This window comes from Salmo salar, chromosome ssa15, assembly GCF_905237065.1.
Source record: "Salmo salar chromosome ssa15, Ssal_v3.1, whole genome shotgun sequence".
Lineage (NCBI taxonomy): Eukaryota > Metazoa > Chordata > Actinopteri > Salmoniformes > Salmonidae > Salmo > Salmo salar.
In genome coordinates, this window is record NC_059456.1 from 68,514,054 (window position 1) to 68,539,723 (window position 25,670).

The following is a 25,670-nucleotide window of genomic DNA, read 5'->3' on the forward strand; positions in this document are numbered from 1 at the left end:
TCCCTCTCATTCTATTGCTCTCTCTCTCATTCTATTGCTCTCCCTCTCTCTCATTCTATTGCTCTCTCTCTCATTCTATTGCTCTCTCTCTCTCATTCTATTGCTCTCTCTCTCTCTCTCATTCTATTGCTCTCTCTCTCTCTCATTCTATTGCTCTCCCTCCCTCTCATTCTATTGCTCTCTCTCTCATTCTATTGCTCTCCCTCTCTCTCATTCTATTGCTCTCTCTCTCATTCTATTGCTCTCTCTCTCTCATTCTATTGCTCTCTCTCTCCCTCTCATTCTATTGCTCTCTCTCTCTCTCATTCTATTGCTCTCTCTCTCATTCTATTGCTCTCTTTCTCCCTCTCATTCTATTGCTCTCTCTCCCTCATTCTATTGCTCTCTCTCTCTCAATCTATTGCTCTCTCTCTCATTCTATTGCTCTCTCTCCCTCTCATTCTATTGCTCTCTCTCTCTCTCTCATTCTATTGCTCTCCCTCCCTCCCTCTCATTCTATTGCTCTCTTTCTCCCTCTCATTCTATTGCTCTCTCTGCCTCTCATTATATTGCTCTCCCTCCCTCTCATTCTATTGCTCTCTCTCTCTCCCTCTCATTCTATTGCTCTCTCTCTCCCTCTCATTCTATTGCTCTCTCTCTCATTCTATTGCTCTCCCTCCCTCTCATTCTATTGCTCTCTCTCTCCCTCTCATTCTATTGCTCTCTCTCCCTCTCATTCTATTGCTCTCTCTCTCATTCTGTTGCTCTCCCTCCCTCTCATTCTATTGCTCTCTCTCTCATTCTATTGCTCTCCCTCTCTCTCATTCTATTGCTCTCTCTCTCATTCTATTGCTCTCTCTCTCCCTCTCATTCTATTGCTCTCTCTCTCTCATTCTATTGCTCTCTCTCTCTCTCATTCTATTGCTCTCTCTCTCTCTCTCATTCTATTGCTCTCTCTCCCTCTCATTCTATTGCTCTCTCTCTCTCATTCTATTGCTCTCTCTCTCTCTCATTCTATTGCTCTCTCTCGCTCCCTCTCATTCTATTGCTCTCTTTCTCTTTTTGTTTCTCTGCCCCCCTCTCTCCCTGTCCATCTATCTCTCTCTCTATTTCTCTCGTTCTACCCACCCTCTCTATCACCCTCTCTTTCTCCCCCCTATCTCTAGCTTTCTCTATCTCTTTTATTTCACTCCCTCTCTCCGCCTCATCGGTCTCAATCAAGCTGTTTACAGACTAAATTCTGGAGGAGGAAGTTTTGGGGTGTCTGATCACGCTCTCAGCCTCTTCCCTCCGGCCGCCGTCGAAGTGTGCACTTCAAAGCATCAAAGAGGACAACGCTCTCCTCCATACTTAAACAGGAGAGCCGAGAGCAATTAAAACAAATGAATATCAAACACCTCTGAGAGAGAGAGAGAGAGAGAGAGAGAGAGAGAGAGAGAGAGAGAGAGAGAGAGAGAGAGAGAGAGAGAGAGAGAGAGAGAGAGAGAGAGAGAGAGAGAGAGAGAGAGAGAGAGAGAGAGAGAGAGAGAGAGAGAGAGAGAGAGAGAGAGAGAGAGAGAGAGAGAGAGAGAGAGAGAGAGAGCTCGTTTAGCCCGGAGGTCACGATGCACCAAACACTTTACAGTTTGGTAGATTTGTAGCTGTATGTATTCATTGTCTCAGAGTAGGAGTGCTTCTAGAATCAGGTCCCTCCTGTCCATTTCATCTTGTGCATTGTGATCTAAAAGGCCAAACTGATCCTAGATCAGCACTCCTGCTATGAGACACTTGCTACATATAGATCCTGGTGTTTCCTTTGCTCTTGCCTCTGCTGTTCCTATTTCATTAGTCGGATACTGATTTTATGACTTCATTTCAAGATATTTAAAAAAAATCTGCTAAGGGTAGGAGGTCTGATCCTGGATATCACACACCTCCGCTGACCCCTGTCGAGCCCTGTGACAGCTGACCTGGCTTCACGTCATTACAGCACCGCTGGGGCTTTGATAATCTCCCCCCCCCCCCCCAGGCACTTCCTGCTTTAGACGACCGTGCTCCCGGGCCAACGGGACTCTAATCCTATTAAAGAGAGTCCTAATGCCAGACATGTGTGTCGCTGAGATATGCACCACGGGCCATGCTGGCCTCGGACCCACCCATCCCTCAGCACTCACCACCCGTTAACCGCTACTGCTCCCAGGATGGAAGGACGGAAGGATGGAGGGAGAGGGAGAGAGGGGGGGCTGTGCTCTCTCTTGTCTCCCTCCACACTGCCATCACACCCTCCACCACCTTTCCCTTGCTCAGCTCAAACTCCTCCTGAGTTTCTGTCAGTTTCTCCTCATATTCTAAATAGTCACTTCGTACACACTCTCCTTCTCATTTCCCCCCCCTCCCACCCCTCCTCTGTCTCCCTCTGTTTCCTTTGAATCACCTCCTCCCATACTCTCACTGTTGTAGACAGCAGGCAACGAGTGTTTGAATTCAGCCGGTAATGTCTTTCTACATCGCTGTTGCCTGACACCCCCACTCCACCTACACCTACACATACGCACACGCACATGCACGCGCACACGCACACGCACACACACATGCACACACAATACTCCCTAATACTAGGGTGTCGTGAGAAGGAGTGTGTGTGCGTGTGTGTAAAGAAATCCCATGGTTTAGACTCATATCTAGTCCGTCGCAGAACTACAGATCACCGTAGGCATGCACACACACACACACACACACACACACGCACAAACACACTGTTCTGGCTGTCAGATAGTGAGTTACGCAATCCAAGTCCCTCTTTTGTTATGATAATACCAGTCTTTTAAATCCCTGAAATGGAAGCTAAACCTGCCATTGCGTAAGCCCAATACTCAGCAGGAATGGATGGGGAGTTTGCTAGCTATAGCTAGTTAGCGACACTCTCTGAGAAGGCTCTCTCTAAGCCAAGACTGTCTTTCACTGGCCCGTATGTGGCTGCTCATAAGAAATGCACTAAATAGGTGATACGGTGCCCTTTCAGGTGAAGCCACGGTCTTCTGTTTACTACTTCCCTTGTTCCTTTATGTCTCACATGGAGTAGTTGTGTTTTTACTTTGAATGATCCTGATTTGGTTCTGTACTGATGTTAAGGGACCCACTTACACGCCCCCATATACACTCAGTCACAACAGACTGGATGAGTCACTGCTACAACCCCTTCAACCCGCCCTCCCTCTTTCTCCCTCCGTTCCTCCCTCTTTCTCCCTCCGTTCCTCCCTCTTTCTCCCTCCGCTCCTCCCTCTTTCTCCCTCCGTTCCTCCCTCTTTCTCCCTCCGTTCCTCCCTCTTTCTCCCTCCGCTCCTCCCTCTTTCTCCCTCCGTTCCTCCCTCTTTCTCCCTCCGTTCCTCCCTCTTTCTCCCTCCGCTCCTCCCTCTTTCTCCCTCCGTTCCTCCCTCTTTCTCCCTCCGTTCCGCCCTCCTTCTCCCTCCGTTCCTCCCTCTTTCTCCCTCCGTTCCTCCCTCCTTCTCCCTCCGTTCCTCCCTCCTTCTCCCTCCGTTCCTCCCTCTTTCTCCCCTCGTTCCTCCCTCTTTCTCCCTCCGTTCCTCCCTCCTTCTCCCTCCGTTCCTCCCTCTTTCTCCTTCCGTTCCTCCCTCTTTCTCCCTCCGTTCCTCCCTCTTTCTCCCTCCGTTCCTCCCTCTTTCTCCCTCCGTTCCTCCCTCTTTCTCCCTCCGTTCCTCCCTCTTTCTCCCTCCGTTCCTCCCTCTTTCTCCCTCTGCTCCTCCCTCTTTCTCCCTCCGTTCCTCCCTCTTTCTCCCTCTTTCTCCCTCCGTTCCTCCCTCTTTCTCCCTCCGTTCCTCCCTCTTTCTCCCTCTGCTCCTCCCTCTTTCTCCCTCCGTTCCTCCCTCTTTCTCCCTCCGTTCCTCCCTCCTTCTCCCTCCGTTCCTCCCTCTTTCTCCCTCCGTTCCTCCCTCCTTCTCCCTCCGTTCCTCCCTCTTTCTCCCTTCGTTCCTCCCTCTTTCTCCCTCCGTTCCTCCCTCCTTCTCCCTCCGTTCCTCCCTCTTTCTCCTTCCGTTCCTCCCTCTTTCTCCCTCCATTTTTCCCTCCTTCCCTCAACCCATCCAGGAGCTGAAGGAGGTGTTGAATGAAATCCTTCGCTCCTGATCCAGCCATTTCTCCCTGTGTGTGTGTGTGTGTGTGTGTGTGTGTGTGTGTGTGTGTGTGTGTGTGTGTGTGTGTGTGTGTGTGTGTGTGTGTGTGTGTGTGTGTGTGTGTGTGTGTGTGCGTGTGTGCGCGTGTGTGTGTGCGCGCGCGTGCGTGTGTGTGTGCGCGCGTGTGCAGCAGGATTAAGATTACACGCTGTCTCTGAAATTCCATAAACCCTTCAGCATTTCACTGTGTGTGAGCGTGTCTCAAATGGCGCACCAATTCCCCTATGTAGTGTACTACATTTGACCGTTAGGGCTCTGGTCAAAAGTAGCACACCATTTAAGGAGTAGGGTGCCATTTGGGACACGGACTAAGTCTCCTCCTCGTGGGCTAGTCTGTCACATGGACCAGCGGGCTCTGAGCACACTAGTCTCCCCGGCTGGGCTGCCTGGGCTATGTCAGCATTACAGTCCAGCAAGGCCTGCCTGCCTCCCCTGGGCTGCTGTCTCAGTCTCTGGATCTGTAAGAGGGTGTGCGTGTTCGTAAGCATGTGTGTGCATGTACAGTATTTAGCATCGGACACGTCCCATGAAGTCACGGTGTAGCTCTGCGGACTGTGTTCTCCCACATGACGCTGGCTGGTCTTCGTAATGGCTGTTCCGTTTAGTCTCTCTCCACAGCTACAGGTTTACTATGTCATTGTTGTCGTTATCTAATACCCCCCCCCCCCCCCTCTTTATCTCTCTTTCACTCCCTCGCTCGCTCTCTCACGCTCTGGCAACCACCTCTTTGCTGTTCTAACTCCCTCTAAGTCCCCTGGGTCTCTTTCTCTCGCACACTCCCTCCCTCCCTCCCTCTCTCTTCTCTGTGACTAACACTTCTGAGGTCTGTTGAGAGCGGCTGTACAAGTGTGATGAATAATTGGATGGCGATGTCCTGTCCTCAGTGTGCGGCAACACTAGCAGCTTCAGTGCAGATCTGCTGGCCTCAGCCAAACACTTTGATGGAGTGCAGTATAGGGAGGGAGGGAGGGAGGGAGGGAGGGAGGGAGGGAGGGAGGGAGGGAGGGAGGGAGGGAGGGAGGGAGAAAGGGAGGAAAGGAGGGAGGAAAGAAGGGAGGGAAGAAGGGAGGGAAGAAGGGAGAGAAGAGCAGAGGGAAGGGAGATGGAGTGTCTCCCGTGTCGCTACTGGCAACTCTCAGAAGCCCTGTGATCTTGTCGGCCAGTGAAAGGTTGACGACCGAGCAGACTGAGCAAGGACACCATGGGTGTGTGTGTGTGTGTGTGTGTGTGTGTGTGTGTGTGTGTGTGTGTGTGTGTGTGTGTGTGTGTGTGTGTGTGTGTGTGTGTGTGTGTGTGTGTGTGTGTGTGTGTGTGTGTGTGTGTGTTTATGTAGCCATGTCACACCACATTCTCCTGGTGACCCTGACAACCGTGTTGGGTAAAGACTTTCTCTGCCTCTTTGTCAGACAGACGGAGGAGTTCAGCGCCAAGCAGCTCATGACTTCACACTTTTTAGAGACGTGTTCAGTCTACACTGCTTGCAAAACAAAGTGGACTGTGAGGACACATGGTTTTACTAGGAGTTCCATTTTCCTTCACTTTTTGTTTATCTTCAACAAACTAAGTATATTTTTTTATAGATTTTATCTCTGTCCTCCAGAGTTGTTTTTCTTAGTGTTGTTGAGTTGAGGGGGAGCAGTATGCTCAGTCTTATTCAATTCAATTTAAGGGCTTATTGGCATGGGAAACATATGTTTATGTTGCCAATGCAAGTGACAGATAATAGAGATAATAAACAAAAGTGAAATAAAAATGTTTTTTTCAAATAACAGTAAACATTCGGCTATGAAAAGCCAACTGACATTTACTCCTGAGGTGCTGACCTGTTGCACCCTCGACAACTACTGTGATTATTATTATTTGACCATGCTGGTAATTTATGAACATTTTAACATCTTGGCCATGTTCTGTTATAATCCCCACCTGGCACAGCCAGAAGAGGACTGGCCACCCCTCATAGCCTGGTTCCTCTCTAGGTTTCTTCCTAGGTTTTGGCCTTTCTAGGGAGTTTTTCCTAGCCACCGTGCTTCTACACCTGCATTGCTTGCTGTTTGGGGTTTTAGGCTGGGTTTCTGTATAGCACTTTGAGATATCAGCTGATGTAAGAAGGGCTATATAAATAAATAAAGATTTGATTTGATTAAACACTCACAAAAGTTCCAAAAGAATAAAGACATTTCATATGTCATATTATGTGAAAAAGGGAAAATAAATCAACATAAATATGGGTTGTATTTACAATGGTGTTTGTTATTATTCACTGTGGTATTTCACCCAATAGATATGGGAGTTAATCAAAATTGGGTTTGTTTTATAATCTTTTTCGGTCTGTGTAATCTCATACATTTGGCAGGAGGTTAGGAAGTGCAGCTCAATTTCCACCTCATTTTGTGGGCAGTGTGCACATAGCCTGTCTTCTCTTGAGAGCCAGGTCTGCCTACGGAGGCCTTTCTCAATAGCAAGGCTATGCTCACTGAGTCTGTACATAGTCAAAGCTTTCCTTACGTTTGTGTCAGTCAAAGTGGTCAGGTATTCTACCACTGTGTACTCTCTGTTTAGGGCCAAATAGCATTCTAGTTTGCTCTGTTTTTTTGTTAATTCTTTACAATGTGTCACGTAATTACCTTTTAGTTTTCTCATGATTTGGTTGGGTCTAATTGTGTTGCTGTCCTGGGGCTCTGTGGGGTCTATTTGTGTTTGAGAACAGAGCCCCAGGACCAGCTTACTTAGGGGACTCTTCTCCAGATCCATCTCTCTGTAAGTGATGGCTTTGTTATGGAGGTTTGGGAATCACTTCCTTTTAGCTGGTTGTAGAATTTAAGGTCTCTTTTCTGGATTGTGAAAATTAGCTGGTATCGGCCTAATTCTGCTCTGCATGCATTATTTGGTGTTTTACGTTGTACACAGAGGAGATTTTTGCAGAATTTGGTTTGTCCCATTTTGGAATTATTGGTTGTTGAGCGGACCCCAGAACTTACAACAATAAAGGGCAATGAGTTCTATAACTGATTCAAGTATTTTTTGCCAGATCCTAATTGGTATGTCGAATTTTATGTTCCTTTTGATGGCATAGAAGGCCCTTCTTAACTTGAATCAGAACAGAAATGACAAGATTATGTTATAGTACTGTAATTGCATTAAATGGTTGTTTTATGCAACAGAATAGGGTTCTTATAACTCTATTGTGTCTGTGTGAACTGCAAGTGGGCCTCTGGGAGATTTAACACTGACAGAAGATTTACAATGTCTTTGGGTATTAAGCCAAACAAGACCGCATTCCATAGCATGAGTTAATGTTTCTGAATTATTACTAACCTTGTGACCCATTCCATACATCTGTTGTTTGTCATGAACATCCAGGAGGATGGACTTTGCTATAAAATGCTGTGGCTCAAATCCGCTCGTTGGGCTCTCACCTATGGGGGTCTCGTTGACAAGCTATAGCACTGCAGTAATTAAATAATACATTTGACTTGTTTTGAAGAACTGTAAAAGTCTCTCCTTTTGATGACAATAATTCTACGACACTTGTCTCTCAGATCGTTCACAGGTTTGTGGAAGTTACCTGCGGGGCTGATGTTTAGGCCGAGGTAGGTATCGTTTTCTGTGTACTCTAGGGCAGCTATTCCCAAACTGCAATGCCGTCGGGGATACACCAAATAAAAATGTGATTCACATTTAAAAATAAAAAAGTGAAATACAGGTAGCCTAGTCAAATAATTAACATCCAATCACATTAACCGTTACTCTCTCATGGGAAACCTTCACTCTTGTGCAGACATTTAGAAACGAAACATGACAATTAGAAAAATAAGTCACAGGAGTTTTTTGAGTGAGAATTAAGATGACTTTTGAGTAGTAAGACATGTATAAAAGCAACAGATACCATTAATAAGAAGGGGCTAGAAGCGTCTTATATGGTCAGCTACCGAGTGGCTGGGAAAGGCAAGCCCATACTATTGTGGCGGACTTAATTATTCCTGCTTCCGCGGATATGGCTGGGACAATGCTGGGGGAAAAGGCCCAAAAAACTATACAGACAATGACTTCATCAAACAACACTGTTTCACGACGCATCAGTGACATTGCAGGAGATGTTTTGAAACAATTACTGCTTTGCATACAAGCCAGCTGGATGAGTCAACAGACGTGGCGGGCCTGCCACAGCTCCTGGTATATGTCCGTTACGTTTATGGGGGGTCAATTAAGGAAGACATCCTCTTCTGCTAACCACTGGAAACCAGGAGAGGATATTTTTTAAGTACTGGACAGCTTTGTGAGATCAAATGGTGTTGGTATCTGTACTAATGGCGCAAAAGCCATGACAGGGAGACATAGTGGAGTGGTAATGCACGTGCAAGCAGTTGCTCCCGACGCCACTTGGGTACACTGCAGCATCCACTGAAAGGCTCTTGCTGCCAAGGGAATGCCTGACAGCTTGAAAGACGTTTTGGACACTACAGTGAAAATGGCCGCTGAACTCGTGTGTATTTTCTGCATTATGCAATGATATGGGCAGCGACCATGTAACGCTTTTACAACATACAGAAGTGCACTGGTCATCAAGGGCCAAAGTATTGACACGTTTTTTTTAATTGAGAGACGAGCTTAAAGTTTTCTTTACTGACCATCATTTTCACTTGTCTGACCGCTTGCATGATGATGAGTTTCTCCCATGACTGGCCTATCTGGGTGATGTTTTTTCTCACCTGAATGATCTGAATCTAGGATTACATCGACTCTCTGCAACTATATTCAATGTGCGGGACAAAATTGAGGCTATGATTAAGAAGTTGGAGCTCTTTTCTGTCTGCATTAACCCTTTCACACGTACCATCACACGGGGTGTGATCGTTCTACAGTGGTCCCTGAAGTGTACGATCACACCCCGTGTGATTAGAACACTCATTTAGAACGCTCATTTAGAACGGCCAGTTTCGAATGACGCAACAATCAGCATTTGAGCTGGCCACACTTTTTTCAGAAACTATTTACACAAACAGTCCTTACAAAGTTATGTCCAGAATGTGAGCAGTTTATTTTTGGATGCAATGTTCAGATATTCACAGAAGTATCTATAGCATAACACAATCATCCTACCTGGAAAAATGTAGGCTACATTTGTCCTAGCGCTAACTGAGGAAAGATTGACGCAACACAAGCGGTCATATTTTCTAACTCTCGGCTGACGTAAACTATACCATGAATTAGCTAATAGCAATTACTATGTATAATTAATCACATCACGAGTGAGCTCACCATTGATCGAAATAATTAGGTAAAACACTTTCTAGAAATTGAAAGTAATCCGTCGATTAGTTTCAGCGCGCAGCCATGCATTTTTTCCTAACAGAAACCGAAGATAATAAGAGAAGACAAGATGAGTTTGGTCTGTTTACAGTATGCATGTTGAAGGGGTGTGTCATCTACTGTCGTTCACATCCCACCATTCATTTGCAGAAGTCCTCAAAAAATGAGTGAACTCTTACTCACCTCATTTTGTTATAACATCTTTGGTCAAACGGATGATTACGTGAAACCCAGAATGCATTGTATGTCAACAAACATGGCTCCATACACATAGCTGGAAATAGCTTAGCTCATCATAATCAGTACAACCTTCAAAACATTATTTTACACACATACTATGCGCCCATTACAATTTATGCAAAAATCGGAATGCATGATTTATCACGGGTAATTGAAAAACGTCAATAAAATACTAAATATATCAATAATACCACACAAAACATTTTCTGATAGTGATTTATTGATACAAATGGCGCATGCAGGCAGTCAATCACGGTAACCTCTCACTCCCACTCTGAGCCATTCAGTGTTGTTGTTTATGTAACAATCACATCCTGGAATGGAGAGAACGTTCGAACATCACGTGCATAAAAAAACTCACGCTGAGGCGACCGTTAGAGATATTTGGAACTCACGCGTGAAAGGGTTAACAAGGACAACACACAGGTCTTTCCATCATTGTATGATTTTTTGTGTGCAAATGAACTCAAACTTACAGACAACATCAAACGTGATATAGCGAAGCACCTGAGTGAGTTGGTTGCGCAATTACGCAGGTACTTTCCCGAAATGGATGACACAAACAACTGGATTTGTTATCCCTTTCATGCCCTGCCTCCAGTCCACTTACCGATATCTGAACAAGAGAGCCTCATCGAAATTGCAACAAGCGGTTCTGTGAAAATTGAATTGAATCAGAAGCCACTGCCAGATTTCTGGATTGGGCTGTGCTCAGAGTTTCTTGCCTTGGCAAATCGCGCTGACTTCTTCGGGATTGGTGTCCCATCCACGGGACGGTTGAGCTAATGCGATTAGCATGAGGTTGTAAGTGTAACCGGTGTGAAATGGCTAGCTAATTAGCGGGGTCCGCGCTAATAGCGTTTCAATCGGTGACATCACTCACTCTGAGACCTTGAAGTAGTTGTTCCCCTTGCTCTGCAAGGGCCGCGGCTTTTGTGGAGCGATGGGTAATGATGATTCGCGGGAGGCAGTTGTTGATGTGTGCAGGTTTGAGCCCAGGTAGGGGTGAGGAGAGGGACAGAAGCTATACTGTTACATTAGTAACACAAACATTTCCCAGGACATAGACATATCTGATATTGGCAGAAAGCTTAAATTCTTGTTGATCTAACTGCACTAGCCAATTTACAGTAGCTATTACAGTGAAAGAATACCATACTATTGTTTGAGGAGAGTGCACTTGAACTTGAAAAGTTATTAACCTCTATGGGACCCCTTCCCGTTCTCATCCCGGTAACGGGATTGCTTGACAAGATAGCAAAAATCTAATAATTTCAATTTCTCAAACAATCAACTATTTTACACCATTTGAAAGATAAACATCTCCTTAATCCAACCACGTTGCCCGATTTCAAAGAGGCTTTACGGCAAAAGCATAAAGTTAGATTATGTTAGGACAGTACATTGACAAAACATTACACACAGCTATTTTCAATGCAAAGACAGGCGTCACCAAAAGCAGAAAACCAGCTAAAATTATGCACTAACCTTTGACAATCTTCATCAGATGACACTCCTAGGACATTATGTTAGACAATACATGCATTTTTTGTTCTATCAAGTTCATATTTATATCCAAAAACAGCATTTTACAATGGAAATATTTTGCCTCCAAAACTGCCGGTGAAGCTGCGCTACAATTTACAAAATTACTATTCGAAAACATTGGTAAAATATAATATTGTCATTCAAAGAATTATAGATTAACATCTCGTGAATGCAACCGCATTGCCAGATTTCAAAATAACTTTACTGGGAAATCACACTTTGCAATAAACGAGGTACTATGCACAGAAAAATAGGCTAGGCGATACAGGTTAGCGCCATCTTGGAACCATCTAAAATCAAATACACTATTGTAAATATTCACTTACCTTTGATTATCTTCATCAGAAGGCTCTTCCAGGAATCCCAGGTCCACAACAAATGTAGTTTTGTTCGAAAAAGTTCATAATTTATGTCCATATAGCTCCTTCTTGTTAGCGCGTTCCGAAGGCTACTCAAAATGTACGAAGCGCGCGGGACTTGTCGTCACAAAAGTGCAAAAAAATATTATTTACGTTCGTTCAAACATGTCAAACATTGTATAGCATAAATCTTTAGGGCCGTTTTCAATCAGAACTTCAATAATATTCAAGTCGGACGATTGCATTGTCTTACAAAACGTTTCGGAACAAGAGAGTACCCACGGGCATGCGCGTCATAGTAGTAATGGCCCTCCCCCTATGACAAAATTTCCAGGCCTCTCGTTCGGTCAGTTTTTACAGGAGAAGACTCAAACCACTTTGTAAAGACTGTTGACATCTAGTGGAAGCCGTAGGAAGTGCTACATGAATCTTAATTTACAGTGTGTTTACATTTACATTTTTTACATTTTAGTCATTTAGCAGACGCTCTTATCCAGAGCGACTTACAGTAGTGAATACATTTCATACTTTCCCCCCCCCCCCCCAGTACTGTTTTCCCCCGTACTGTTTCATAGGCAAAGGCTTGAAAGTGATTCCACATATCAGATTTCAACTTCCTATTAGGATTTCTCTCAGGGTTTTGACTGCCATATGAGTTCTGTTATACTCACAGACACCATTCAAACGGTTTTAGAAACTTCAGAGTGTTTTCTATCCAAATCTACTAATATGCATATCCTACGTTCTGAGTTTGAGTAGGAGGCAGTTTAACCTCTCTGGGCTAGGCGGGACGAATTCGTCCCACCTACGCAACAGCCAGTCTAATCCAGTGGCGCGATTTTCAAATACCTTAAAAATCCTATTACTTCAATTTCTCAAACATATGACTATTTTACAGCTATTTAAAGACAAGACTCTCGTTAATCTAACCACACTGTCCGATTTCAAAAAGGCTTTACAACGAAAGCAAAACATTAGATTATGTCAGCAGAGTACCAAGCCAGAAATAATCAGACACCCATTTTTCAAGCTAGCATATAATGTCACAAAAACCCAGAAGACAGCTAAATGCAGCACTAACCTTTGATGATCTTCATCAGATGACAACCCTAGGACATTATGTTATACAATACATGCATGTTTTGTTCAATCAAGTTCATATTTATATCAAAAACCAGCTTTTTACATTAGCATGTGACGTTCAGAACTAGCATACCCCCGCAAACTTCCGGCGAATTCACTAACAATTTACTAAATTACTCACGATAAACGTTCACAAAAAGCATAACAATTAATTTAAGAATTATAGATACAGAACTCCTCTATGCACTCGATATGTCCGATTTTAAAATAGCTTTTTGGTGAAAGCACATTTTGCAATATTCTAAGTACATAGCCCAGCCATCACGGGCTAGCTATTTAGACACCCGGGAAGTTTAGCACTCACCAATATCAGATTTACTATTACAAAAGTTTGATTACCTTTTGTTGTCTTCGTCAGAATGCACTCCCAGGACTGCTACTTCAATAACAAATGTTGGTTTGGTCCAAAATAATCCATCGTTATATCCGAATAGCGGCGTTTTGTTCGTGCGTCCCAGACACTATCCGAAATGGTAAATCAGGGTCGCGTGCATGGCGCTAAATATTCCATTACCGTACTTCGAAGCATGTCAACCGCTGTTTAAAATCCATTTTTATGCCATTTTTCTCGTAAAAAAGCGATAATATTCCGACCGGGAATGTCCATTTAGCTAAACAGAGGAAAGAAAACAAAGCTTTCGGTCGACGAGGGCACGAGCCTGAGTCTCACAGTACTCTAACCAGCCACTACCCAAACGCGCTACTTTGTTTCAGCCAGAGCCTGCAAAGCCACGATTCAGCATTTTGCCGCCTTCTGAGAGCCTATGGCAGCCGTGGGAAGTGTCACGGGACAGCTAAGATCCTCACTCTTCAATGAACAGAGACAAGAAGAACGACACCTTGTCAGACAGGCCACTTCCTGCATGAAATCTTCTCAGGTTTTTGCCTGCCATATGAGTTCTGTTATACTCACAGACACCATTCAAACAGTTTTAGAAACTTTAGGGTGTTTTCTATCCAAAGCCAATAATTATATGCATATTCTAGTTACTGGGCAGGAGTAGTAACCAGATTAAATCGGGTACGTTTTTTATCCAGCCGTGTCAATACTGCCCCCTACCCTCAACAGGTTAATATGGGCACATATTTTTTCCAAAATTGTCAATACTGCCCCCTAGCCCCAACAGGTTTTAATAAACAAATTAGGCACATTTGGGCAGTCTTGATACAACATTTTGAATGGAAATGCAATGGTTCATTGTATCAGTCTAAACGTTGCACCTATGCTGCTGCCATCTAGTGGCCAAAATCTAAGTTGCACATGGGCTGGAATTATACATTATGGCCTTTGTCTTCCATTTCAAAGATGATGGTACAAAAAAATACAGTTGGTTTTTTCTTTGTATTATATTTTACCAAATCTAATGTGTTATATTCTCCTACATTCCTTTCACATTTCCACAAACTTCAATGTGTTTCCTTTCAAATGGTATCAATAATATGCATATCCTTGCTTCAGGGCCTGAGCTACAGGCAGTTAGATTTGGGTATTTCATTGCAGACAAAAATTGAAAAAAAGTGGCGGATCCTTTTTGAGACAATGATGCCCTTTGCAACCACATACTTATGTGAGAGTGGATTCTCGGCCCTCACTAGCATGACAACTAAATACATGCACAGACTGTGTGTGGAAAATGATTTAAGACTGAGACTCTCCAATACAACCCAACATTGCAGAGTTATGTGCATCCTTTCAAGCACACCCTTCTTATTAACCAATGAGTTATTCACAATTTTTGATTAACAAATAAGGTTTTATATGTAAGATGGAAAAATTATTGATTATTATTATATTATTATTTGTGCCCTGGTCCTATAAGAGCTCTTTTTCTCTTTCCACGAGCCGGGTTGTGACAAAAACTCACACTCATTCTTATGTTTAATAAATGTTTCATATAGTGTGTGTTTGGCAGGCATACAATGATGGCAAAAAACAACATTTGAGAGTGCGCTGACCCTGGTGCTAGAGGGGGTACGCAGCTGGAGGTTGAATGTTTAAAGGGGTACGGGACTATAAAAAGTTTGGGAACCACTGCTCTAGGGCAACGGTGTCCAAATAGAATTTGTCATTGTGCTCCTGGCAACTGGACCTTTTCTGGAACACCATTATTTTTGGCTTACTGAGATTTACTGTCAGGGCCCAGGTCTGGCAGAATCTGTGCAGAAGATCTAGATGCTGCTCTAGGGCCTCCTTGGTTGGGAACAGAAGCCCCAGATAATCAGCATCAGTAGACATTTGACTTCAGATTCTAGTAGGGTGAGGCCGGGTGCTGCAGACTGTTCTAGTGCCGTCGCCAATTTGTTAATATATGTTGAAGAGGGTGGGGCTTCAGCTGCATCCCTGTCTCATACTACGGCACTGTGGAAAAAAATGGCTGTTTTTTGCCATTTGTTTGCCATTTGTTTGCCAATCTCTCTCTCTCTCTCTCTCTCTCTCTCTCTCTCTCTCTCTCTCTCTCTCTCTCTCTCTCTCTCTCTCTCTCTCTCTCTCTCTCTCTCTCTCTCTCTCCCCTCATCTACTCAGATTCTCCATATGGTGCTTTTCTTTCTGAAAACTTGGTTTCTTGTTACAGTATATTTAGATCTAAAGGGACTTTTTGGAACAAACCAATGACAAGAGACCTTCATGTCTCTTTGTCTGTATTTGCACCAGCAGCCTGTTTGAGAGCGACTAGGTTTTATATTTGGGAATCTATTGAACAAATACATAAATTATTCTTGAACCAGATAATAATAATACACTTTATTTGTATAGCACAATTCCTACAGAGGTCACAACTCAAGGTACTTTGCTCTACATTTCTGGAAAACCAGGGAATTTACTGAAAGTTCACGGATTTTTGCAACCCTACTTCCTACTTCCTCATCTCTCTCTCTCTCTCTCTTTCTCTCTCTCTCTCTCTCTCTCTCTCTCTCTCTCAGAAGAGACCTGCTACTGCTCCTCGTCCATATTATAGAACCTTACAGTGTATTCAGTAAACACTCTCATAGAAATGCTTGGTCTACTTACTGGAAGTTTATGTACTAGGCACAAAGATAATTTGACCTCAGTGGCTTTTCCAACCTAACTAACACACTGACTCAACTCTCAGCCAAAGAGTCAGATTATTTTTACACTATGGTATTTATTACCCAAGAGGACTGAGAGCCAGAGCTCTTCTCTGCTTGAAAACATTCATAGTCCTACTACTTGTCCTAACAGAAGAGTCATGGTGCCAGATCGGAAGTGTATGTTTCTCTCCCAAGACCCGTAGACACCCACGACTCAATGAAGCAGGTCACGGGTAGGCAGTTCTAAAGCTCAGCAGTCAAGCACTGAAGTGGGAAGACAAGCTCTTTGTGGATAACTTGATTAGTGACACTTTAACCAGAGAGAGAGAGAGAGAGAGAGAGAGAGAGAGAGTTAGTTAGTTAGTTAGTTAGTTAGTTAGTTAGTTAGTTAGTTAGTTAGTTAGTTAGTTAGTTAGTTAGTTAGTTAGTTAGTTAGTTAGTTAGTTAGTTAGTTAGTTAGTTAGTTATGTGGACACCAAGGAACTTTAAGCTCTCAACCTGAGAGCTTAACATTCGTGTGAGTCCCGTTCGTGTGATCATTGCGTTTCTATAGGGCCCTGTGTGAATGATAGGCTGAGGAGTCTGAGGTGGTGTTTGCTCTCTTGGAGGTCTACCTTATCTCTCTCCCAGCTGTGTCAACAAACAAAAAGCCTTCTTTTCTCTGTGGCCAGAAATACTGCCCTCACCCTTGGTTACCACCACCATTGATTACAAACACACACTCTCTCACCTTTTTTCATTACATTTTACATTTAAGTCATTTAGCAGACGCTCTTATCCAGAGCGACTTACAAATTGGTGCATTCACCTTATAATATCCAGTGGAACAACCACTTTACAATAGTGCATCTAAATCTTTAAGGGGGGGGTTAGAAGGATTACTTTATCCTATCCCAGGTATTCCTTGAAGAGGTGGGGTTTCAGGTGTCTCCGGAAGGTGGTGATTGACTCCGCTGTCCTGGCGTTGTGAGGGAGCTTGTTCCACCATTGGGGTGCCAGAGCAGCGAACAGTTTTGACTGGGCTGAGCGGGAACTGTGCTTCCTCAGAGGTAGGGAGGCGAGCAGGCCAGAGGTGGATGAACGGAGTGCCCTTGTTTGGGTGTAGGGCCTGATCAGAGCCTGAAGGTACGGAGGTGCCGTTCCCCTCACAGCTCCGTAGGCAAGCACCATGGTCTTGTAGCGGATGCGAGCTTCGACTGGAAGCCAGTGGAGAGAGCGGAGGAGCGGGGTGACGTGAGAGAACTTGGGAAGGTTGAACAACAGACGGGCTGCGGCGTTCTGGATGAGTTGTAGGGGTTTAATGGCACAGGCAGGGAGCCCAGCCAACAGCGAGTTGCAATAATCCAGACGGGAGATGACAAGTGCCTGGATTAGGACCTGCGCCGCTTCCTGTGTGAGGCAGGGTCGTACTCTGCGAATGTTGTAGAGCATGAACCTACAGGATCGGGTCACCGCCTTGATGTTGGTGGAGAACGACAGGGTGTTGTCCAGGGTCACGCCAAGGCTCTTAGCACTCTGGGAGGAGGACACAAGGGAGTTGTCAACCGTGATGGCGAGATCATGGAACGGGCAGTCCTTCCCCGGGAGGAAGAGCAGCTCCGTCTTGCCGAGGTTCAGCTTGAGGTGGTTTTTCCTGACTTTGGTAGGAGTTCAAATGGGACAATTTAACTCCCTCCCTCCCTACCCACCAGAGACCATCAGCCCACTCAGGGGCCGGTCCTCAGATGAATTATACTGGAACTGCCTATAGTAGCAGGCAATGCTAACTGATTACTAGCCCAGATAGCCATGTAGTGATATCCCAGATGAGAACTGACAGCGGGAGAGGACTGAGGAAGTGACGGAGAGGAGGGGGATAGGAGGAGATGGAATCGGCTCTGCATCACTGTAACACCACATGAGGCTTCCTACTCTCTGCTTAGGTACACTTAACACCAGGGGGATCGATAATGAGTCGTGTCAATGGGATGGGGAACATGTTTCTAGCAGAGGAGGTTTGACTGATGGTGGTACAGTAGCTATGGGGGACTAGGAGTGGAGATACAGTGTGGATGGAAGTCAATAACTCACTCTGGCTCTGAAAGGTTCATCAAGAGGTTGGCTGGGTGGAAGGAAGCAATCCCACCGGGCTTTTACTCCCACTGTCATAGGAGACTTTAGAGGGCCCCATATGGAATAGGGTGCCATTTGGGATGCAACCCTAGTCTCCATATCCCTCTCCTCTCTACTGTATATCATCATCTGACCAGCTACAGTAGATCTTCTCTCCTCTCTACTGTATATCATCATTTGACCAGCTACAGTAGATCTTTCCTCTCTATTGTATATTATCATCTGACCAGCTACAGTAGATCGTTCCTCTCTACTGTATATTATCATCTGACCAGCTACAGTAGATCTTCTCTCCTCTCTACTGTATATTATCATCTGACCAGCTACAGTAGATTCTCTACTGTGTATTATCATTTGACCAGCTACAGTAGATCTTCTCTCCTCTCTTCCTAGTCATGCTCTCCGTCTCTTTATGTTTTTATTCTGACCTCTAGTTCTTCTGTTCACCCCCCATCTCTGTTACCGCTCTCTTTTCCAAACTGCTCGCCCCCCCCCCTTGTCTTCATTCGTCGTATTTCACTCTTCTATCCCCCTCCCTCTATTTCTTTGCTTCCCTTCCTCCTCACTCACTATGGGGCTTTACCCCTTTCTTTTATTTCTCTGTCGTCTGTGTCCGGTGGGCCACTCCGGCTCTCTTCTTCTTCCTCTGGACGGCCCTGTGCTGCGTTCCTCCATTTTGCGGCGTTGTGCTGTGCTGTAGTGTAGTGCTGCCTGGAGCAGCAGCGGTACAACTGGGGAGGGAATGGAAGTGTGCGCTAGAGCAGAACAATGGTACCCTGGGTAAAAATAGCTATCTTCCAGCTTGGCAGGGGGAGGGGCCCTGCCTCCTGCACTATATACAGTACAAAGAGAGGGGAGATTGAGTGGTCTTTATGCAGATGTACAATGCACTTCATACAGAAGAAAGGAAGGGAATCCAATCCACACGTTGAAGGGGAGCTGGGGGAATTGTATAGAAGAGAAGGGAGAGTTGTGTGTGTCGGGGAGATGTAGGCTAAGTGGAGAGACAGTGGAGAGCATCGCCATATACATCTAATTGTGGATGTGTTCTGTTGTATTCTGCTTTATCTTTTTTGGGGTCTCCAGGGTATACAATATACAACATGTTGATCTATTGTGAGGTCTGCCGGGCTCAATATACAACAAAGCTCAGGGTGAGGAAAAGCACTTCATACCCCACAAAGCATGGGTAATAGTGCACTATGAGAATAGCCTGATGACTCACAGTAAATTCTTCGGCTGCTCTGTCGTTCGCTACATACTTTAGTCTGAGACTGCCATCATTGAAGTCGTTTGTGGTGACGAGGGGCACAAGGGGCGTTGGTACAAAACAAAGTCATCAGCGTTTGGATCGTCTCTAACCAATCAGAGTATCAAAGCCAAAGACGAATTTTTCAACCGTCACTTTACCCATGCGTATTCTGGCTCTGGACAACCCATCAGTTTCTGGACCAATCAGACGGCCCCGAATGTGTTCCCATTCAGTGAAGGATCGGGGAGGTATTCCGATCCAGACTCAGTATGGAGAAGAAACTAACGTCCGTGGACGTGGCGTAGTGTTTGGCCGGAGTAAAGAGTCTGGGTAGCCGGGCAATTATGAGAAGGGCTGTAGTGCACTTTACTTTAGTCCGAACAATATAACAAAGTGGGGCCACAGTATTGCTCTCTGTCTTAATTAAGATGAATCTGTATGAGTCCACTAGCAAATGAGAAAGAGGGATACAATTTGTGGCTTTGCTAATCACACTTAAGAGAAAGAAAAAAAAACACCCACTGCTGGAAATAAACTATTAAACAGCTTGGCAGGTCTCGGAGGGAGGCTTTTATGGTTTTGTCAATACCTCATTCAATCTCAGTCAGAAAAGTAGAAAATCCCCCAACACTATTGATGGTGGAGTCTTGACAGTAGCCTTTTCATTAAATTCAGTTTTTCCCTTCAGTCATCACCAGTAGGCTGGAAGCTTACTTTGAAGTCTTACAATTTCATCTTAATGAACTTATTGCACTCATTTCAGTAACAATGTTTTTTTTGTACCATCCACCAGTTTTCTTTATAATGTTTTATAGCCTGGAGTGCAGATAAAGCATAGTGTGTGGGAGTGTCATTGGAGAATTTAATCCAAACCGAATGAATTAAAGGATAAATTTGATTTTTTACATCCAAATCTCTATTATGCAAATGGAATGTTATAGAGGGGCCCAGACACCTTTTTAGTGATTTCACTTGTTTTGATAAACTTACACGAAAGAGCGAATCCCTTCCTCATCCTCGTTGTGTAGTATGGAGACCCTGACAAAACATTAGCAAAGGCTCCAAAAACACCGAAATATGTCCTTAAACATAAATACAACCTTTAAGAAACTGCAAAACTAACAGTATAGTGATGCAGGTCTTTAGATGTTGTACACATGAAATTGTGCCAATTCTGAACTTTACCCGCAACGTTATATTCCCTTTTGTGCGACTCGAGACATTTCCCCTATCCAGCTGTTCCATTCTCTGTGTAGCCTGCTGCTACAGGTAACTGCCATAATAAAGGAAACACCAGCATAAAGTTCCTTAATAGGGTGTTGGGCCATCACAAGCTGCCAGATCAGCTTCAATGCGCCCGAACTGACACTCGAACGGCGACAGTCCAGTGGACGAGTTCGGGAGTGGATTGTGAGCATACTCCACCCAGACGAGGAACTTGCTCCAGTTGCTGGCCTGGGTGGAGATGAAACAGCGGAGGAACTTCTCCAGCTCCTGGTTGGCCCGCTCAGTTTGCCCATTCGACTGTTGGTGTAATCCCGAGGAGAGACTCACCAACAGCCCCAACAGGGAGCAGAAGGCTTTCCAATACCGTGCGATGAACTGGGGCCCACGATCCGAGACAATTCCCTAGGAAGTCTGTGTAGTCGAAAGACATCGGTATTCATGAGATCAGCGGTCTCCTTCGCTGAGGGCAACTTGGGTAAGGCAATGAAATGGGCTGCCTTGGAGAACTAATCAACGACCACCAGGATAGTAGCAAGCCCTTGGGATGGAGGTAACCCTGTAATAAAGTCTACAGACAGGTGGGACAAGGGCCGGCTGGGTTGCTCCAACCTCTGCCCATCCCCAGTCGGCCATGGTCCCACGTCGCTGTCGTGAGGACTTGCTTTGGGCACAGGTGGAACAAACCGCAACAAAGGATCTCACATCCTAAATCATGTTGGGCTACCAGAATTTCCGCCTCAGGAACTCCAGTGTCCGATTAACCCCTGGATGCCCAGTTAATTTAGAGGAGTGTCCCCATTGTAGTACTGATTCTTGGATACCGGGCGATAGGCTAGCCTGGCGAGCGTTCAACCTCTTGGCTTCTTGAAGGGAGACCAAGTTCTTATGGTCCGTCCAGATCACAAAGGATGAGGTTCCCCCTCCAACCAGTGTCTCCAGTCCTCTAGGGCCCATTTAACTGCCAAGAGCTCCCAGTTGCATTCCACTGTCAAGAACCGCTTGGAGAGAAACTTGCATGGGTCCAGTTTCTTGTCCTCCTCGTTCCACTGTGAAAGGACCGCCCCTGCTCTGGTGTCCGAGGCGTCCACCTCTACCACAAAGGGACGAGTAGGATCAGGATGAACGAGGATGGGTCCAGAAGTGAAATGTCCCTTGAGCTTCATGAATGCCCTGTCAGCCTCGGGAGTCGAGCAAAAACAGGCCTGGGACTTGCGGGTTAGGACCGTGAGAGGCACTGCCACCGCATCAAAGTTGCGTATAAAACGGCTGTAAAAATGTGCAAACCCGAAGAACCGCTGGACCTGCTTGAGTGAGGTGGGATGGGGCCAGTCGGTGACCGCCTCAACCTTTACGGCGTCCATTTGGATGCCTGCGGTAGAGATAATGTGACCCAGGAAGGAAACCTGGGACACTTCTCTATCTTGACATATAGTTGGCTCTGCAGGAGGCATCTCAGGACTTGGCGGACGTGCAGTATGTGTTCCAGAAGGGTTTTGGAGAAGATCAGGATGTAAGGTTGGACCCAGGTGCAGAGAAGAGACCAGACGAGGAATCAGTGGTTAAGGATAAACATAATACTTTACTGAGAAACGGTAGCCGCAGGATCACAGTACACTTGAAAAAAGTCTCAAAAACTCACTCAGGAAACAACCGCACACGGTAAACTATTCAAGCTTCTGCAAAGGACAACAGAAAACACACCTCTTTTAACAGGGAAATCACAATGAGTAAACTGGACACACCTGAGTGTCGTTAATGTCTCTAGGATGGTCTCTGCCGCCCTCTGGTGACAGGTGGAACCATGACAATAACGTTGTGGATAAAGTTCGGAATAACACCATTTTAATGTGGTGTGTACAACATCTAAAGACCTGCATCAATATACATAAGAGCTTTGCAATTTCTAAAAGTATATATTTGGGTGTCTTTGGAGCCTTTGTTCATGTTTTTGCAGGGTCCCCAAACTGCACAACGAGGATGAGCAAGTGATTAGTTGTTCGGGGTAAGTTTCTCAAAAAACAAGTGAAATCACAAAAAAGGTGTCTGGACCCTTCTATAACATTCCATTGACATAAAAGATTTTGATTTAGTTGTAAAAAATAAAACAATTCCTTTAACAACACAGTGAATAAATGATCAGCTATGAAGAGGAATGAATGCAAAGAAGGGTATATTTTTTATCAAGACTTTCCTTTTCTAAATGTGTCAGTCCAGCGATGACTGTGACAGTTACGTTTGAAAATCTAATTTCAAGATGGCATGAGCGTTGATGATAATCTGAATAAAGACAAACAAACCTTTGTATATTCTCATATCACTAGTCACGATGTACTCTTCTGCTCTACGGGAGATAAAAAAAATCCATTAATTGAAACCATAATCCCATTTCTTTGGTAAATCTTTCTGAAATGTTTTTTTTCTTCCCCCCCTCAATATGATGTCATGCGTGGTAAACAAGGGCAAACGGGGACTGGGTGCATTTCAGTCTTCGGGATGAGAAATGGATGATAAGAGATAGTGAGGGCTTTTACCTTTCTTTTCCGGTCTTCTTTTCAGAGAGTGATACAATATTTATCTATCTGTGGGCTGCGTGCCTATGACAGGTTCATACAGTTCATACCATTCCCTGACTTTTGAAAACCTGCATGAAAGGAGAGAATAGAGAGAAATTTAAGCATTAGCCTCAAAATTGTGCCTGGTGTTAATGGTCAATACTGTTCCATTCAGTTAGTCCTCTCTGACCTATTCTCTCCTGTCTTCCTTGTTCTGTCTCAGTGTCTCTGTACTAGGGGTGTAAAGTACTTAAGCAAAAATACTAAAGTACTACTAAACTTTTACTTTTACTTCACTACATTCCTAAAGAAAATAATAAGTTTTACTACATGCATTTGCCCTGACACCCAAAAGTACTCGTTACATTTTGAATGCTTAGCAAGATGGGAAAATGGTCCAATTCACACACTTCTGGTCATCAATAATGCCTCTGATCTGGCGGACTGACTAAACACACATGCTTTGTTTGTAAGTTATGTCTGAGTGTTGGAGTGTGCCCCTGGCTATTCGTAAAAAAAAATAAAAAAATTGGTACCATTTGGTTTGCTTAATATAAGGAATTTGCAATGATTTATACTTTTACGTTTGATACTTAAGTATAGTTTAGCAATTACGTTTACTTTTAATGCTTAAGTATATTTAAAACCAAATACTTTTAGACTTTTACTCAAGTAGTATTTTACTGGGTGACTCACTTTTACTTGAGTCATTTTCTAATCAGTATGACAATTGGGTACTTTTTCCTCCACTACTCTGTACAGCATATATCTGCCCTTCAGTGAGAAAGGACTCAATGTGTTTGACAGCACAACACGCAGATGGTTTATTGTTGACATGCTGGTTTTAGATGCTGACTTGCTGTTGCCTCAACCCCACTCTAAAATCAGTAGAGATTATTTGAACAATGCTAATAGCTTCCTGATAATAAAAAAAAGAAAATGGAATGGCTGTGGTTCTGGAATTTCTGGAAGTCAACTAGCTGGGTTTAGAGATATCTGCGCATGCAGGATCCACTAGCCTACCTCCTTTCAGCTGCTGCTCCGTGCTCAGTCACTCTTTTACACAAAACGGTTAGATTTACAACTTAGTTCTTCGTCTGTTGTAAAAGTTGGCTATTGCAAACACAAGCACGACACCAACAGGTTGTCTAGCAATGTCATGTTATTTTTTCAGGGAGGGGAGTTACATGCCACTACAAGTTATATGTAGCCTACACAGAATATCAAACAAGCAAGAAACAAACAGGCCGTCAACAGCGATTTAATGTTATTTTTCATCATCATTGCAAATATTGGCTTAAGAGGAGGCAGACTCCTGGTGATATATTGCAGCATAAGTATAAAGATGACATCATCAAAACACAAATTGTTTTGCCCCAATGCAATGTGTAGACTGCGTCTTGCTTGTCCAATGGCAATATCCGTTACAACAGACAGAGAAGGTTGTAGCCTTCATATATATTTTTGAAACATTTATTCAAATCGCAGCTGTTCAGAAATATTAGTCAGAGCTAGGCCACATCATGATATCGATCAAATTGGTTGAGGCTTCAGAAGAGGGTGAGTAAAGAGAGAAACGGGAATGTGTGTGTAAAAATAGCATGTGCAGAACGTGATTCGGATCTTTAGATTTGAGAAAGAAGTGTCCAGAGGGGCGGGACAGGGGTAAAAACTCTGTATTGTAGCCTCAACCTCAAAGAAATAGGATCTACGCGAGCAATAAGAAACCATCTATTCGAGGATCAAGCACACCACCAGTTAAGATAGATGGAATGATGTCTCATAGTTTTAAGAGGCTTACTTCTCAGAGTAGTACTACTGTAGGTGTTGGACTGGGCCTCCAATCAGTCCCATTGTTATGGGAACATCATGTATGCCGGCCCCCCAAAATGTGTCGTAGAAGGGCGATGTCTCTCGATCTGGTGGCTGCCTGCCAATAGACAGTATGACTTTCTCCTCTGAGACATACAGACTTAATCCTGGGGAAGCCATGCTGTCACTCTTTTCTTTATCCACTGAATCACAGTGGAGATGTACATGGAATGTGGGAGGGATGTTCTACTCTTGTCAGATTCTTCCATGCCCGCTTTGTACCCCCCTTCCCCATCCTTCACTTCCTAACTTTCTCTCTCTTTTTCTTTCTCTTTTAATTTTTTTTAATCAAAAGGTTAATATAATTGTTTTGTTTTTCTGATATGTTTTTCAGAAGAGGGAGTGGCTTTGTCTGAACTGTCAGACCCAGCGGCTGATGTCTGGAGGACTCGGAGACCCCTCTCCTGTTCCTCATCCGTCTCCAAAGCATCAACCAATGGGATCTCCACGCCACCTGGCATCAGCCAGTCAGCAGCCAGCTCAGAAGCCACCCTTCCTGAAATCGACCAATCAGCAGCAGCAAGGGCCGGGAACGATGCAGCCGCAGCAGCAGCAGAAGCCACAGACAGGCCTGGGGAGCGGACCTTTCGCAGTGAAGCAACCTGGGGACACAAAGGCCCCTGTCCAGCCCACACCTTCCAATGAGCCCCCAAAACAACCGAAGGCCACGGAAGAGACTATGCCAAAGTCAGAGGAGGAGGTGGAACCTGCCATAGACACCAAACTAACTCAGAAGAAGGGAGAGCCAATCACAAAAGACCTAAAGAAGTCAAGACATTATGACGTAAGTCACCTTTTAGGTCTCCTAGAAATTCATTTTGATATACAGCTGATAAAGCTTAGTTATTGTTATATA

General features: G+C 44.5%; 1 protein-coding gene across 3 annotated transcripts in view; it reads left to right on the plus strand.

The window, feature by feature from the left end:
- Nucleotides 1-25,670, plus strand: part of LOC106572259 (protein bassoon-like) — a 188,495-nt gene that overhangs the window by 135,922 nt on the left and 26,903 nt on the right. For all 3 annotated transcript variants that reach the window (XM_014146306.2, XM_014146305.2, XM_014146307.2), the window contains exon 4: nucleotides 25,149-25,598. In XM_014146306.2, the coding sequence (XP_014001781.2) occupies nucleotides 25,149-25,598 (450 nt within the window). The remainder of the gene's footprint in view (nucleotides 1-25,148; nucleotides 25,599-25,670) is intronic.